The sequence below is a fragment of the Sabethes cyaneus genome, chromosome 2, assembly GCF_943734655.1.
Source record: "Sabethes cyaneus chromosome 2, idSabCyanKW18_F2, whole genome shotgun sequence".
In the NCBI taxonomy this organism is placed as follows: Eukaryota; Metazoa; Arthropoda; class Insecta; order Diptera; family Culicidae; genus Sabethes; species Sabethes cyaneus.
In genome coordinates this window covers 216,930,578-216,948,003 of record NC_071354.1, presented here as the reverse complement: position 1 = coordinate 216,948,003, position 17,426 = coordinate 216,930,578, and the positions used below count along the sequence as shown (strand labels likewise).

Sequence of the window (17,426 nt, the reverse complement as noted above, 5' to 3'; positions counted from 1 at the left end):
GAAAACAACCTACTCACGAGCCGGCCATATTGCGAATGAATGGATGCAAGCGAAACGGCACAACTACAACCGACGAGGATCGCAACGCCGCACCGCATACACAACACAATCCTGTTTTTTTCTTTCTTTTTGAGCATCGCATGTATATAGAAGACGCCAAACAGTACAACAGCAGCATAAATACACAGGGAGGAACGGTCCTACTATAGCGAAGAAGCTGTCCTGTACGTTTGACGTTTAGTGGAAATGTCAGTCAGGTCAGGGCTGCTTAAAGGTATACCACTTCTATGCATTCAACATAAACTGGTCGAAAAATGGTTAGTGTGTTTGCTAAGGCAATCCCCCGAGTGTGAAAACAAAATGTGGGAACAATGGTTTTTAAGGTTTTTAAAGAATCCTCTTATATGTGTTATGTCGGCTCGTCAGTGGATAAGCTGTCAACTCAGACCACTGGATTACATATTTCGGTTTCACTCAAATCCTTTTAATTTTTCTGGCTTGTTGTGGCAGACCTCTTCTGACGGATTCTTATATGCAGATCCATTGCAATTTACCTTCCATGACGGTATGCACACACTGCTGGACAGCTACAACCTCACCTTTAACGGCAAACCACCTCTGTGACTAATGAAAATGGTCGAAGGCTCGACGTGTTCGTCTTGTCAGTAATCCTGATTACCCACCTTGGTGTACTGCTGCTTCACATACTCTCGTAAAGACTGCCTAGGGGCTCGATCCCGGTGTAGTGATTAGCAATCACGCCTCTCACGCCGAGGAACCGGGTTCAAATCCCAACCCCACAGAAGTCAAAAATGACCCAAGCTGTTAAAGTGACTATAATAAAGAAAAAAAGACTACAATCATCCCGCCTTACATTTGACACTTAAAGTAGATATAATTCGCAGAATTTCTGTAGCACAGCGGATGTCGTTAGCTACGATTTTAGGCGAACTGACTTTTCTGGTGTTCTAAATATACTATACAGGGATACCTCGATATAAGACGATAATTACAGCTAATTTTTTGCAAAATCGCTTACCGACAGCGGCAACGGATAAAACTCCATATGAACTGTGGTTAGGCAAGCGTCCTTGTTATAAAAATCTTCAGGTTTTCGGAAGCGAAGCTTTTGTCTATGTTCCAAACGAAAAGCGGCAGAAGTGTGACATGAAGGCAGTTAAGATGAAATTCGTCGGATACGATGAAAGCTGCAAGGGTTATCGCTTCCTTGATACAGCCAAAAACTCGATTATTGTGAGTAGAGATGCAAAGTTTGTTGGCAGCGAAATTTCTCAAGGAATAGTCCAAAAGCAACAAGAAATTCCAAATTTTCTGGACGTAAATTTTGAGTCTCGGGAGGATGATGTTTCTGTAATGCCAGATGATTCTTTCGACGAGCTTGCAGGGGGACAGGAGGAGTCTTCACGTTACGACGAGATGAGGAGGAGTTAGCCATCGGGATTCCACGAAGATCATCACGCCGTAATATTGGTGTACCAGCGAAGCGGTTTTGTGAAGAGATGCATCTGATTCAAGACATCGAGACTGAACCCATCAGTTTTCGGGAAGTGCAAACCAGGTATGATAAAGATGATTAGATGTCTGCAATGGAAGACGAAATTAAGTCCCATGAAGTGAATGATACGTGGGAATTAGCTGATCTCCCACCAAACCGAAAAATTGTAGGTTGTAAATGGGTTTACAAACTAAAACGTAATGCAGCAGGGGAGATTATAAGGCACAAGGCCAGACTCGTAGCACAAGGTTTTAACCAACGTTTTGGCGTTGATTACAATGAATCGTTCGCTCCTGTGGTGCGGCATACCACTTTGCGGGTACTTCTTGCCGTAGCCAGCCGCAGGGGTATGATGTTAAAGCATTTTGATATAAAAACAGCTTACCTTTATGGTGACTTGAAAGAGGATATCTATATGAGACAACCGCCAGGTTTCATTGCTGCAGGAAAGGATATATATGGACTTCTTGATGCTAAACCTGTTAAAACTCCGATGGACATCGGATATTTCAAGGATCCCGGAAGAAGCAAACCACTTGAAGACATCGAAAAATACCGGAGTCTCGTAGGTGCGCTTCTATATGTTACAGTAAATGGTCGTCCGGATATTTCAATCTGTATGTCCATCCTTGGACAAAAGGTTTCAGGTCTAACCGAAGCGGACTGGTCGGCTGCTAAACGAGTAATAAAATTTTTGTATGCCACACGAAATTGGAAACTGACGTTCGGTGGAAAAAGTGATCGCCTACTCGGTTACGCTGATGCAGACTGGGCGGGCGATATAGCAACTCGAAAATCTACTAGTGGATTTATATTCTTATACGGAAATGGAGTACTTTCGTGGTACAGCCGCAAACAAAATTGTGTTTCCTTATCTTCGATGGAGGCAGAATATGTAGCTCTGAGTGAGGCTTGCCAGGAAGTACCATGACTGCGTCAGCTTTTTGATGACTTTGGCGAGAAGCCTGAAGAAGTAACGGGGATAATCAAGGCTGTATTCTTGTTCGTTAAAATAACGTGTTTCACTCTGCGCGATTGTTCATCAAACACTACGGGTCATAGTAATCAACGCAAACGTTCGCTGTCGGGGCATAGAGATTTGGAAGCCAGTGATGGTGTGAAACCGGCAAACGTGACAAAGCTGCCCAACTTTAAATCAATCCATCAGCAACAGTTCAAACGCATGGAGTCAATCGAAAAGTTCCATAATAGAAAGGTCCAGGGTGCGAAGGTCTTGACTAGCACCGGTAGTAAAAACCCAGCGGCAGCTGCGCTGGCAAAAACAGATACAAACACACCGTACAAATCGACAGCAGTACCTAGCAAGTCAGTATTCAAAGCCGGAAATAGGACCACCTCAACTGGATCGAAATCGTTTATCGCACGGCCGATAGTGATTGGCAGCGGCCCCTCTGGCGGCAGCTCGAATAGCAGCAACGACACCCCCGATGGAACGCGTCGTGTCAATGAGCAAAGCCGACACAAGCAAAGTCAGATCTTGAAAGGTGTCCGAACCAACAAACGGTTTGAGCTTTTGATGAAATTCCGTGATACGCAGAAATAGGCGTGCTACTATCAACCAGTAATTACTTCAGTAATAGATATTAAGCGAATGAAAATTTATGCAAACCTAATAAGTCATGGCTGGCTATAATTTTTTCGATTCAACTGGGGACTGATAAACTGGGAAACGGTATTCGAAGGACCAATGTTAAAAATAACCGTTCATTCAAAAACATTGTTTCAAGATTTGCGGCGCTTACAAACTGGCTGGGATCAAAAACTTCCTGACGGGCTGATTTCAAGATGAACCGAATGGCTCGAACAAACTTTAGTGCTGCGTGAAATTCGCGTTCCTAGATTTTACTTCCCTGGCCGTAAGATGTTTAGCAGTATGGAACTGCATGCTTTTTTTGATGCAAGTGACAAAGCATATGCTAGCGTGATATATATGGTACATCGATCTCCAGAAAAGGTGTATGTTTCTCAAGTACTCACGAAGTCCCGTGTTGCCCCTCTAAAGTCGCAAACCGTGCCGAGATTGAAATTACAAGGGTGTGTTGTCTCTAGTCAATCAACTCGCAGAATTCAAGATGAACACGGACACTCTACAGCAATATGGAGATGGATACCATCGCAACATTTAATGAAAAAAAAATTTTTGACAGAAAACCTCTATTCAAAACCGCATTTAACCCAACAAACATTTTATATGAATAATAGATTATTCAACCGTTATACAGTCAATATCCACCTTTTCGCTCGCCTAATGGCGGCTAGTGGGTATAGTTTTCGACAATGTTTATTTGCTGGATGTGAGGATCCAGACCCACTAAAACCCTACTCAAGTCTCCAGCCTCAATCCCCCCTGGCACCACCTTATCGGTATTACTTCAGGGAGGGGCTATAGTGCTTAACGCACGCTCTTAGACTACTGGACTATGGTAGTTAGGTGCCGTTCAAATATTACATAACGCAGCAGGGGGTGGGGGTATGCTGAATTTCTGTTACAAATTGTTACGCATTTTCTGGAGGGAGGGGGCTTTAAGCGATAAAGTTACGCGTAACTTCATAAACTAAAATATCGAAAAAATAAACTGCTTAGAAAATATATAACAAATTATCGAAAAACTGTCAGCTGAAATTTGTCAGCTATATTGCATTAAGTTACTGTGTCGCAATCATCGGCAGAGCGATCGAGTATACATACAGCTGTAAAAGTTACGCGTTATGGGTATGGGTGGGGGTTTAACCCTTTATAAGGCAGTGGCAACTATATTACCACCAACAAAAAATATTTATTTTGCTTCTATAATTATATTGATATTATTATAGACGCAAAACTAATATTTTTCGTTGGTGGCAATATAGTTGCCACTGCCTTATAAAGGGTTAAGGAACAATTGTTACAAATTGTTACAAGGGGGTGGGGTGCTCATAAAAATGGCGTTTTTAGCGATACGTAATATTTGACCGGTTCCTTAGACTGTGTTCCTGTCTTGTCGAAACGTCACTTATAAATGACGAGAAAATTTTTCTTTGATGTGTCAACGATTGCTGCGATCCCACTATACCGTTGCAGCAGAAAAGTAATGCCAACCATGGTGAGTTTATTCATCATGACCAACATCACAGCAGTGCCAACATCGACAAAAAAAAATGTTTTCTCCGCGCCACAACGAATACGAAAAAGAGCGTGGATAGTTATTTCACCATCATTCGAGTTGAAGAATTGAACTAATAAAGACGTGATGTTTATGTAAAGTTAAGTGAAATACAAATTTATATAGAAGAAGACTAGTGGTGCTTTTTCTTTCCATTGAGAGTGTGTGCCATGTTCAAATCCGAAATACAGTCCACCAAGTCCAGTCCAGTGCTGTAAAATTGTATTAGTGTCGGCCTCTGCCTGGAGGAGCGACATTTTGGTCCTTCGAACCGGAACACGTGTTTCAATGAGAAGACTGAATGAATGAGAAGTGAAAATTTATTGAGCAAAAGTGTACCTCACCCCATGCAAAGTGTTTGTCGGTAGAATTCGACCGAGAATCTACCATTCTGAGTGAATACGATCCCGTCGTTTATCCCGTTCCTGTTCCGCATGGGTGATGTGGCGTACAATATTGTACCCTGAAGAAGCCACTTTCCGAAGTCCAGTGAAAACTAGCTAAAGTGAAGGCTAAAGTAACCCGCATTAGGAATAGCCTGAAAAAAGCCGAATAAAATCCTGCTACGGTAACGCTGCCGCAGCTCCGAGTGCATTCACGGAATCTTGAGGTTCACTACCGTGAATTCAATGATATCCACGATACCATCATAAGTGTGTGTGCCGCCAACCAAAGAGATTCCCAAGAGAAGAAGTACGAAGAGTTTGAAGTGCTCTACAACGAAACTTGTCTTGTGATTGAATCGTTGAAGGATGAATTGTCACGCAACGAAGCCGTCGCCGCTCCTCAGCCGGAAGTACCGCAACAAACCCAGCTGGTGGTGCAGCACCAGTCATTAAGGGCCCCATTACCGACGTTCGAAGGTAAATACGAAAATTGGCCACGATTCAAAGCAATGTTTCCGGATCTCATGAGTCGTTCGTCGGATTGCGATGCCATCAAACTTTACCACCTGGAGAAGTCGCTGGTGGGCGATGCTGCTGGGGTCATAGACTCGCAAACGATCCAGGACAATAACTATGCTCAGGCGTGGGCGATCCTAGAGCAGCGATATGAGAATGAACGCCTAATAATAGATCTGCACATCCGTGGTGTTAAGCAAACCGACACATGGTAAAGAAATCATCGAAGGAACTTCGTCTGCTGCTCGATGAGTGCTGCCGCCACGTCGGGAGCCTCAAGTTCTTAGGGCAAGAGCTTCAAGGTGTATCGCAATTATTCGTCATAAACGTTCTCACATCCGCCTTGGATAAAGAGACAAGAGAACACTGGGAGTCTACATTAGACCACGGCGAGCTTCCAACGTATGGAGACACAATGGAGTGTCTAAAGAGTCGGTGTCTTGTCCTTGAGATATGCGAGACTGCGAATCCTCCTCCAATTGTGACGAAATCATCACCAGGGTTTCAAAAGCCATCCAACCAGAAAGTATCTGATGCGGTAACGTCATCGTCCACCGTCACATGTGAGTTGTGCAGCGGACAACATCCGAACTTCAAGTGTCCTGTATTCCATAAGATGACTGTTGCACAACGTATAGCAAAAGTAAAAGAGTGCCGAGTTTGTTTCAACTGTCTTCGAAAGGAGCATCGAAGCAATATGTGTTCATCCGAGAAAACGTGCTCTAAATGTTCGCGAAACCATCATTCTTTGCTGCACTACGAGAACCCAGTTGCACCAGCTGTTCCTGAGACGTCTGCAACATCGTTGCGATCTACTGATCAAGCCACAGTCAACATAAATCAACCGCCAGAGGAGTCCGTTCGTAGTGAACCAACGTCAAGCGCAACGGTTAGCCACGTTTCTAGTACATGGAAATCTCGTTTCTCAACAAAAGAAGTCCTACTGTTGACAGCCGTTGTCAATCTTATCGATTCTAACGGTTGCTCCAATGCATGCCGCGCTTTGTTGGATTGTGGGTCCCAGGTATGCCTCGTTTCCAGCGACATGGTCCGTAAACTTGGAAAGCATCCATGGCCAACCAACACCGAAGTCGTCGGTGTAACCGAAAGCAAGAGTGCCAGCCAAAGTATAATCGTAACGGTGATCTCTAACGTCGGTGAGTACAAGGTTGACATCCCGTGCCTTGTACTGCCTCAGGTGAGTGGAACCATTCCTACTAGAAAAATCGCAATGAACAAGTGGTTTCTTCCGGCCAATGTTAAACTGGCAGATCCTGAGTTCTACTCACCCAGACAAGTCGATCTCCTCATCGGCAATGAATTTTTCTTTTCCCTTCTTAAATCGGGACAAATTAAAATATCCGATGGCATGTCCCTGCTTCAAGAAACCGTCTTCGGCTGGGTTGTTGCTGAGTCAGTTGATGTCTCAGAGCAAAATATTGTTTTTTCCAACGCCGTCACTGAAAACCCAGACAAATTATTCCAGAAGTTCTGGGAGGTAGAAGAAATCGCCGATGCATCGTTGTTCACTACTGAGGAACAGCAAATTGAAGATCATTTTGTGAATTCCCACCGCCGAGATGAAACGGGACGCTTCGTCGTTCGACTACCGTTTCGTGAGCCAGTCGCTGACTTGGGAGACAATCGAGCATTGACGCTGAAGAGATTTTTCCTGCTTGAGCGTCGTTTGCAGCGTCATCCTGAGTTGAAGCAACAATACGAAGATTTTATTGCCGAGTATGAGAAACTCGGTCATTGCCGTGAAATCAACGAAGCAACAGATCCCGTGGGCGTGAAACGAAACGGTATTCGATGCCACTGCAGGATCTTCCGGTTCGTCATTGAATGATGTGCTGCAAGTCGGTCCAACCATCCAAAACGAGTTGTTTACTATCCTATTGTTGTTTCGCTGGCCTCGTTTTGCCTTTATAGCCGACGTTACTAAGATGTATCGTCAAGTTAGGGTTGACGACCGCGATACAAGTTTTCAGTGAATATTCTGGAGGAAAACCCCTGCTGATCCGATCCGTGTTCTAGAGCTCAAGACTATTACTTACGGTACGGCTTCCGCCCCGTTTTTGGCTACCAGATCGCTTGCTCAACTAGCCAATGATGAAGAAACTGATGTTCCTGAAGCTGCCATGGTAGTACGCGAACAGTTTTATATTGATGATGTATTTACCGGAGCAGATACTGAAGCCAAAGCCATTCGATTGAGAGATAACCTTAAAGAAATGCTATCAAGAGCAGGATTTGACATCAGACAGTGGTGCTCGAATTCTGAAACAATTTTATCCACCGTTCCTGAAGATGATAGAGAAAAGTTAGTGAAAATCGACGACTCCGAGAATACCGTCCGTAAGTTAGGATTAATTTGGGATACCTGCAACGATCAATCCCGCTTCGTTGTTCCGTCCATCGAAGAAGACCAGCCCGTGACCAAACGTTTTGTACTGTCGCAGATATCGAAATTGTTTGATCCCCTCGGCCTCGTCTCGCCAGTTGTTTTGGCTAAGTTGCTGATGCAGACTGTGTGAGTACGGAAACTAGGATGGGACGATAAACTTCCAGATGATTTGCTCGCACAGTGGATAAAATTTAATAGTTCCCTAACATTCCTGAATTAAATGAAGATTCCAAGATGCGTAGTTCCCCAACATCGTACCACGCCTACCACGAACATCGTGCTCGGTATGGTAGTTTTGGTTATCGAAGACAACTTGCCACCACTTGCCTGGAAGTACGGAAGGGTGGTAAAAACTTACCCCGGAGATGACCAGCTTGTAAGAGTTGCAGACGTAAAAACGGCTTCCGGAATTTTCAAACGAGCTATATGCAAGCTGGCCAATACAAGACAACGACGATCTTCAGAAAAGCGAGACGTCTAGAGAACCAGCTTCCGATCTTCATGTAGCTCAGGCTTCGAGTTCCGCCGTGGATTCTGGCTTCCAAGTTTAAAATCTTCAAATGTTCCTGTCTTGTCGAAACGTCACTTATAAATGACGAGAAAATTTTTCTATGTGTCAACGATTGCTGCGATCCCACTATACCGTTGCAGCAGAAAAGTAATGCCAACCATGGTGAGTTTATTCATCATGACCAACATCACAGCAGTGCCAACATCGACGAAAAAAATGTTTTTTCCGCGCCAAAACGAATACGAAAAAGAGTTATTTCACCATCATTCGAGTTGAAGATTTGAACTAATAAAGACGTGATGTTTATTGTATAAGTTAAGATGATGTTTATTGTTAAGTTGTCCACCAATTCTGTCCTCTGCTGCAAAATTGTATTAGTGTCGGCCTCTGCAAGGAGGAGTGACAGACTGTTTATTCGCCGTGGATCGGCTTTCCAGCGGTTTTGTAGCTCAAGTACGATCTGGGTAGCAGCCGCATTGACCGCTCCCCAGACGTCCGAGCTAGAACACATCCTTTGGATTAATTTATTCGGAGTAGTGTCCTGTCCGCTCACTGCCATCATGTTGCTTCTCACGCCCGCGAAACGAGGGCACATGAAGAAAGCATGTTCTGCAGTTTCCTCAACGTCCGCGCATCCGGGACACACGGGGAACTCCGCATGCCAGAACTTGTCAGAACAGATACTGTCTAAAACAATCATGCCCTGACAGAATTTGTGTCAGGTGGAAGTTGACTTCGCCGTGGCGCCTGTTGACCCACCCGGATAGTTCCGGGATAAGTCGATGTGTCCACCGGCCTTTTGTAGAATAGAGGTTTTCCGTCAGATTATACCCCTTCTTTTCTTATTTTTTCTCGAAAGTACTCTCAATAGGAGTGACAATGCTGCAAAAACATGTTTCTTTCGTTGACTCTAGAATTTACTACGATTTTTGAAACAATGCAAATTGCAAAAATGTTGAATTTCTTTTCACCAAATCACAAATGTTGAGTTTTAAAAAATTCGTTTCGGCTGCACTATTTATCAAAATTTTCAGATTTTCTGGCAACACTGAACAACAGATTTTGACATATATGTGTATAGATCATTACACGGGAGTTCCTAACCACACTTTTTTGACAGCACTTGGTGGTTTGTTTACATGGTGTTAAATTTTGAATTGAGTTTTCTATTTTTGTCCGGCAGATAATGATAGAAATTTATAGTTTTTATTTAAGAGAAAGTGCCTTACATGTATTTTACAGAAACTGATGCAGTAATCCTTCACGAAATTTCAAATCGAAACTGCTGGATGTGACAAAAACATGTAAACAAACCACCAAGTGGTGTCATTTGACGGCAAAATGACGTCATCGCAAAATGATCTACCAGCGGTTGAGTGAAAAGAACAAAACGAATGAAAAGCTAATGATTACGTTCGTTTGACCGTTTTTAATCTGAACACTTTTTAATTTGAACCCCGTTGGTTTGCACGACGTGCAAATTAAAAATGGTTCAAATGTCATTCTCAATATGGCATCATTTGCTTATGCAGACAATGCACATAAACACGATTTGTTTGTACTGGTCTAGCATGTTTAATCAGTTTCGCAATCTGTTTCCCAACGATTACGATAGAAATTCGATCGGGGAATGAAATATTCGCTGCTTGCTACTGCCAACTAACATAAACCACCAAACCAATAACAAAGAGCAGGGCGGCCAGTTCACACAGGTTTCAGCATATTTCGGGTTACCAGTTATTCAAATTAAAAAGTAAACCCGTTAGTTTGCATGAGGAATCGTTCAAATAAACGGGGGTCCACTGTACATAAACACGATTTGTTTCTATTGATCTAGCGTGTTTAACCTGTTTCACGTTGCATTTTCCCAACGATTATGATAGAAATCCGATCGGAAAATGAAATATTCGCTGCTTGCAACTGCCAACTGAATCAAACCACCAAAACAATAACAAACCAACAAACATTTTTGCTGTATAATTGCTTGATTCCTGAACATTAGCTGTATAACGGTTGAGTAATCTTCTGTTCAAATAAAATGTTTGTTGGGAAAGAGCAGGGCGACCAGTCCATAAAAGTTCCATCAGCATATTTGGGGTTGCCAGTTGTTCAAATTAAAAACTAACCCCACAGAGAACAGACATCCAAGCGAAAGGTCCCCACCTGGATAAAACCTATGTCAAATAGTTGGGAAACTATAGTGATGATGTCACTAAAGGCGCATAAAATTCTACACTAAACTCACAACAGCTAGCTTCTGGCGCTAGCATAACGCTTACAGTCCGTATATACTAGCGCCAGAGGAGCCAAAGGTTGTCAGTGTGCAAATCAAAAGAATCATTTAGTTGGGAAACTATAGTGGTGGTGACGCTAGCATATTAGGTGATTTCAATTTGAAATTTTATCCAAGAGTTCGCGAAAAGTTTGTTCCTGAATGGATGTCTGTTCTCTGTGCTAACCCCTTTAGTTTGCATAAGGAATCGTTCAAACGAACGGGGGTCCACTGTATGTCTCGCAAAAAGCTAGATAAAAATTTCATATTGCTTAGCGTTAGATTGATGTTATCATTAGGGCAACAATATGTCTGTTGGTATGAACAAAATAAATACATAAATACGTAAAATTTGACGTGGTTATCGACTGTATTCAATAATCTTTTAGACTTAGGTTTTATCGGCTCATCAGTCAATATTTTCTTGTTTGACAAGCATATTGCTGATTGCAAGGAAGATTGTCCAATCAATAAGTGTGCGATCGCTCATAAAAGTGCTATTTAGGCTTAAATCGTTTCGGTCTCTTCGGCGCACTTATTGCTTGGAATGTAACGAAAAAGTGCGCCGAAGATACCGAAACGATTTAATGCAAGATCGCACTTTTATGAGCGATTTCGCACTCTGGATGGTACAATTTTCCTTGCAATCAGCAATATCTTCAATGTAATCGAATATTTAAAAATCATGAAAATACATGGAATTCGTGATTATTTAAAAACTTTTTTTTGCTGCGTGTATTTGCGTTAGTGTAACCACGACCGACCGTACTGTCAATGTCAAAGTAGTGCTACCAACATTACCACGATGAACTGTCAAGATTTCAACGTGCCGTCCCTTCTTTCTTTTTACGAAGTACGTTCGCGAAGACGTGTGTAAAGTTCACCACAATTCTTTTAAAAAAGGTGTTTATTTCCGTTATTTATTACTTTAGACTAAAATTTTTGAACGCTACGCTAATTCCGCAAAACAAGATGCATAAACATGTCGCATTTGTGATTATAAACGGAAGAATAACGCATAAAAATACTGCACGTTTGGGAGCCATCCCACTCTGGAGTGAGGTTATGGCTTCCTTCTGATGTTTAGGTTGCTTTTGTTGATTAGTGATTAATTTTCTCAATTAAAACTACAGATTTTTCCGTTTGTGATATTTTCTAAGAAAAGTAGCTAACCGAATTACTGTGACATTTTACAGGTGCAACAAAATGTCGACCGCTACAATTCGTACCCGTCGGTTTATGACTAACCGCTTGCTGTGCCGGAAACAAATGATCTGCGATGTCCTGCACCCCGGGCTGGCCTCGGTGCCCAAGAAGGAAATTCGTGACAAGCTGGCCGCTATGTACAAAACTACCCCTGATGTAGTGTTTGTTTTCGGTTTCCGTACCAACTTCGGTGGCGGTAAATCGACCGGATTCGGACTGATCTACGATACGCTGGACTACGCGAAGAAATTCGAACCCAAGCACCGACTGGGTCGCCACGGATTGTTCGAGAAGAAGAAGATGACCCGCAAGCAGCGAAAGGAACGCAAGAACCGTATGAAGAAGGTGCGCGGAACCAAGAAGGCCAAGGTTGGACAGGCCGTCAAGAAGTAAACCGTGAATCGTTTTTTCGAGGTTGCTGGGTGGGGTTCATTCCATCGAATGACATAAATATACATTATGGCTTAAGACATCGATTGGTTGACTACTAAATGAAATATCACTCGCCATCCTCTTCGGAATATAAGAATTGTGGTTTAAATTGCAAACAGTGGTTTTGTTATTTATTTCCTTTTATTTTATGCTTCTTAGTTTTTACTTTTTCTTTCCGATTTTTCTTTGCTTCAACAAATTTATCTAGCTCTTCTGTTTTTACAAATTTTCGCTTCTTGAACTTTTTGTTTTCAATAGCTGATTTAAAGCGTTCATCTCCAGTTGCCGGCAACTGTTGTTCCGTTGCTATTCGCCTTCGTTCTTCGTTTTCCTTCTTGAGTCGTTCTCGACGCTCAGCTGCCCTTGCCTGTTTCTCTTGTTTCCACTTTGCTTCCATTTCGTCCGGGTCCAAACCTTGTTCGATCCACTTTTTACGCCGATAGTTGTGTTGTCGTTCATCGAAATCTTTATTATCCAGATTCATTTCCGCCTCCCGTCTGGCCACACTAACTTGCATGAATATGCGCTCAACCAGCCGTTGATCAATCGGATGTTCGACCAGCTTAGTATTGATTAGCGATTCGATTTCCCCTAAAAACTCTAAATCCCTTGGAAAACGGAAAATAGAGATGGCAAGTCCCTTTCGACCGGCACGAGCTGTACGACCAACACGATGGATGTATTCGTTGGGAACTTTCGGTAGTCGATGATTCAAAACAAGTTGCACACTTGGGATATCCAAACCGCGGCTCGCTACATCCGTTGCAATGAGGATCCGAACGTGTTTCGATTTGAACCTGTTTAAAGCTGCAACTCTTTCCTTTTGCCTTAGAAACCCGTGCAAGCAAACATTTGCAAAACCGATTGTGTTTAGCGTCATTGATAAAACCTGACAATCTTTCTTAGAGTTAGTGAAAATAATCACGCTGGCATCTTCTTGTTCGTCTTTGAACTTGCGTAGGGTTTCGATCAAAACCATGTCTCGATCATAGTCAGCACAAAGAATGTACCGTTGATCCAGAGTTTCAACAGTTGCAACACTACTTTCCTCCGACCATTCGAACACATCTTCTTCAATCGGGAAAACGCTATTCTCTCGTGACAGGTCTTTCAGCGTAGCGGAAAAAAACAAATTCTGTCGCTTTTTTGGGAGAAACCTGTGCGAAAATATAAACAGTTAACAAGTGGACCACATTTTAATCTGGCAATAAAAACAACCTATTGATAACTTCCAAATCCTCGTCGAAATTCCCACTTAGCACACGATCGGCTTCGTCCACCACCAGAAACTGCATTGCTCGGAACGAGTAGGTATTGCAGCCGGACAAATGCGCTGCCAATCGGCCGGGCATGGCTACCACAATGTGTGGTCTGTTTTGTAGCCGCTGCGCTTCCAGCAACTGATCCGTACCGCCCGTCACCACACACACTTTGACACCCATCGGTTGACCGGCAACCAAAAACTGCTCCGCGATCTGATGTGCTAGCTCATGCGTCGGAGTCAAAACTAGCGCAAAATTGGTCGTTGGTTCTTCGCTTAGCTTTTGCAGTATCGGCAAGGCAAAGGCGAACGTTTTACCGGACCCGGTCTTGGCCGCACCGATGCAATCGCGACCATCTAGAATACTGGGGATACAAGCTTCCTGGATTGGTGTCGGTCGCTTGAGACCTGCAATTGGAAACGTGTTTATAACGAAATGCTCATTACGCACATGGATCATTCATTTACCAAGTTTTTCGACCTGTTTTGTAATCCATGGTTTTAATCCAAGTTGAGCAAACTTTACACTAGTTGGCTGAGCCATTTGTTCATTGTTTCAAATATCAAAATTACAATCAGAAATCAGTTTCTCCTTCCACATATGAGAGCACACACGCGACTTTTTGCCTTTTGGACTTTTTGTTTTGGATTTTTTGTCGGATTCTCGTCGTCAGTTTTCCGTTTTGACAGTTTTTTTTTACCGAAAAACGATCAAACCCATCAGGAGGTAAAAAAGCTGTCAGTCGGTTTTACTTTCGCTTGGCAATGTAGGGTTGAATTTATGCTAGATGCAGGACAGGGTTAAGAATAAATAAATAATTATTAAATAAATAAAATTAAATCTCGGGAAATTTTTCAAATGGCCTTATCTAACATTTGTATCGAACTGAGAAAATAGTGATGTCCGTTAATCGTTCGATTAATTCAACTAATCGTATAACACAAGGAATATTCGAATAATTTTTAATCGAATAATGCCAGCACGAGTAGTTGAATTAATCGAATAGTTCAATCAGTACGTATAATCCCCGAATAATGCTCGTTAATCGTTCATAATCGTTCGATTAATCGAATTATTCAAAGAAATATGCGAATATTTCTAATCGAACACCACTAGCACGAATAGTTGAATTAATCGATTAGTGCAGACCAAGCTCACCGATTAATCGGTAATCGAATAATTGAAAATTTCGGACATCACTATGAGAAAATCAACAGTGAAACTATGTACTCATCATTTCAAATCCTATTTAAAAATCTGGAAATTTTTATTTTAGTCAGTATCCAAAATTTCCTAACGGTATTTTTTACTATGGTTTTGCATTATTGTAGTAAGAATTCTAAGTATGTTTAAAAATAATTGAGTTTTGAGCAAAAATAAAGCTTTCCACGAGCGATTATGGCGGATATTGGGCACAAATGGCGTAATCATTTCTCGGGAAATTTTTCAAATGGCCTTATCTAACATTTGCATCGAACTGAGAAAATCAACATTGAAACTATTTACTCACTGACGAACTGACATGACACATAGAAGAAAATTCTTCAAAAACCATCGTCCTACACATTTTGCTTGCACCACTAGCGCCCTCTTTTATGCATGTTGCGGAGTAGCTTGCATTTGCAGGGTTTTATACTGTGTTTTTTCTTACATTTGCAGGGTTTTAACTGTATAGGTTTTTGACATTTGGATGGTTTTATACTGGAAACTCGAAGCAACACTCGAGCGCCGCGGTGTGGACATGTTGCGAAACATGCTTTTTGAAAAATAAGTTGTTTTTGAATGGACGATGCAATTAACGCGAGTGTCTCGTCTGTTTGTCTGTGATTTACTCATCATTTTAAATCCTATTTAAAAATCCGGCAATTTTTATTTTAGTGGATACTGCCTAACGGTACTTTTTATTACGGTTTTTCATTTTTGTAGTAAGGATTCTAAGTATTTTTAAAAATAACTGAATTTTGAGTAAAAATAAAGTATACAACGCTTCGGTTCAGTAAAAAACACATACACCCGATCATAAGACATAATGACAGCTAGCGTGTTACTCTCCACTTGGCGTAACGCACGCTATAAACTGGTGCGTTACCTTACGTCAAAATGTTGTGTCAGATTGAAAACCGTTATGTTATATGCGTCAAAATCGTCAATATGTTTACATCGTTCAATGCAGTCGAATGTTACTAACGCCGAATTAAACATAAGCATATTATGCTGCATTAAAGGCTTTTACGTAAACAGTGTTGTGTTTTGGTTCGTTGTTCGTATCATTGTGAGTTAGAAAAACTCGAAGAAAAAGTAAAATAAAGCTATCCGAATAAAAACCACAAGTTCACACAAAATGACGGAAATGACTGTGGTGCATTTCTTTTTTCTTTGGTTACTTCGGCTGATTTTATAAGAGCGTATGTCAAATGACAATTCGTTTCATACATTCGTCCCGAAGCGGTGCAAGTAAAAAATGCAACTGTAGGGATGTTCGGTCATATTGTCAAAATTGTTTAAACTTATTCAAGAGTCGATTTTCGTTAATCTAATCTAATAAGTGCTTTCATAACATGTTATATAGTAACATAGCATAAAAAAACCGTTTGTTGACATTTTGCCACTTAAGTCCCTTTGAAAAATTTCCCGAGATTTGACATTCATTGCAGGAGCATCGTCAGGGCGACGGAGTTACTATGGAAACATCCATGATTGTTTGTTGTTCGAGTGTAAAAATGTAAACATTGTTCAATTTTGCAGATCAGCTGAAGTGGAACATAACTAAACGGATTCAAACTTTTATAGCGGTTTGCGGCCACAATTTGTTGAAGGCACTGGCTCAAATACTTTTTCACAATCCTGCGAATTAAACATTCGAAACATTACACATTAACGCAAACATTAACTTCATGTTGGACAAGCCGTTGTCAAGTTTGCTCTCGAACAGAGTCTCAACTTGATAAGAAACTTTCCGTTGCGTATTTGGACATTCTCCCTGGAATTTGCGAAAACTGCAAAGCCACAATCCGTAAAACTTGTAATCCATTCAATTATGTTCCTCTTTAGCTGATCTGCAAAATTGAACAATGTTTACATTTTTACATTCGAACAGCAAACAATCATGAATGTGTCCATAGTAACTCCGTCAGAGCGAACTCGACGCTCCTGCAATGAATGTCAAAAGATTATGCCCACTTGTGCTCAATATCCGCCATTATCGCTCGTGGAAAGCTGGATACAACGCTTTGCTTCAGTAAAAAAAATTCGCCCGATTCATAAGACATAATAACAGCTAGCGTGTTACTTTCCACTTGGCGTAACGCATGCTATAAACTGGTGCGTTATCTTACGTCAAGATGTTGTGTCAGATTGAAAACCGTTATGTTGTATTCGTCAAAATCGTCAATACGTTTACGTCGTTCAATGCAGTCAAATTTTACTTACGTCGAATTAAACATAAGCATATTATGCTGTATTATAGGCTTTAGTGTAAACAGTGTTGTGTTTTGGTTCGTCGTTCGTATCATTGTGAGTTAGAAAAACCACAAGTTCACACAAAATGACGAAAGTGATTGTGATGCATTTCTTTTTTCTTTGGTTACTTCCGCTGATTTTATAAGAACTTATGTTAAATGACAATTCGTTTCATACATTCGTCCCGAAACGGTGCAAGTAAAAAATATAACTGTAGGGATGTTCGGTCATATTGTTAAAATTGTTTATGAATCGATTTTCATTAATTTAATCTAATAAGTGCCTTCATTACATG

The 17,426-nt window shown here is 41.6% G+C and overlaps 2 protein-coding genes across 2 annotated transcripts; one reads left to right on the top strand and one right to left on the bottom strand.

Annotated features, from left to right (window-relative positions):
* The first annotated feature begins 11,583 nt into the window (after window positions 1-11,583).
* Window positions 11,584-12,454, top strand: LOC128734699 (40S ribosomal protein S24). The gene is made up of 2 exons (XM_053829008.1): window positions 11,584-11,675; window positions 11,969-12,454. Exon 2 carries the CDS (start codon window positions 11,979-11,981, stop codon window positions 12,369-12,371), a length of 393 nt encoding a protein of 130 aa, XP_053684983.1. The 5' UTR covers window positions 11,584-11,675; window positions 11,969-11,978; the 3' UTR covers window positions 12,372-12,454.
* Window positions 12,455-12,564: 110 nt separating this feature from the next.
* On the bottom strand, window positions 12,565-14,284 carry LOC128736647 (probable ATP-dependent RNA helicase Dbp45A; the record flags this gene model as incomplete). The annotated part of the gene is made up of 3 exons (XM_053831133.1): window positions 14,140-14,284; window positions 13,629-14,079; window positions 12,565-13,567 (listed from the first exon to the last, which is right to left on the bottom strand). Coding segments are annotated over exons 1-3 (1,530 nt in total), but the record flags the coding sequence as incomplete, so codon positions are not given.
* Between the last annotated feature and the right edge of the window lie 3,142 nt (window positions 14,285-17,426).

Bases quoted from the DNA above. Each gene is read 5' to 3' on its own strand.
- LOC128734699 (XM_053829008.1), top strand. From the start codon at position 11,979: ATGTCGACCGCTACAATTCGTACCCGTCGGTTTATGACTAACCGCTTG.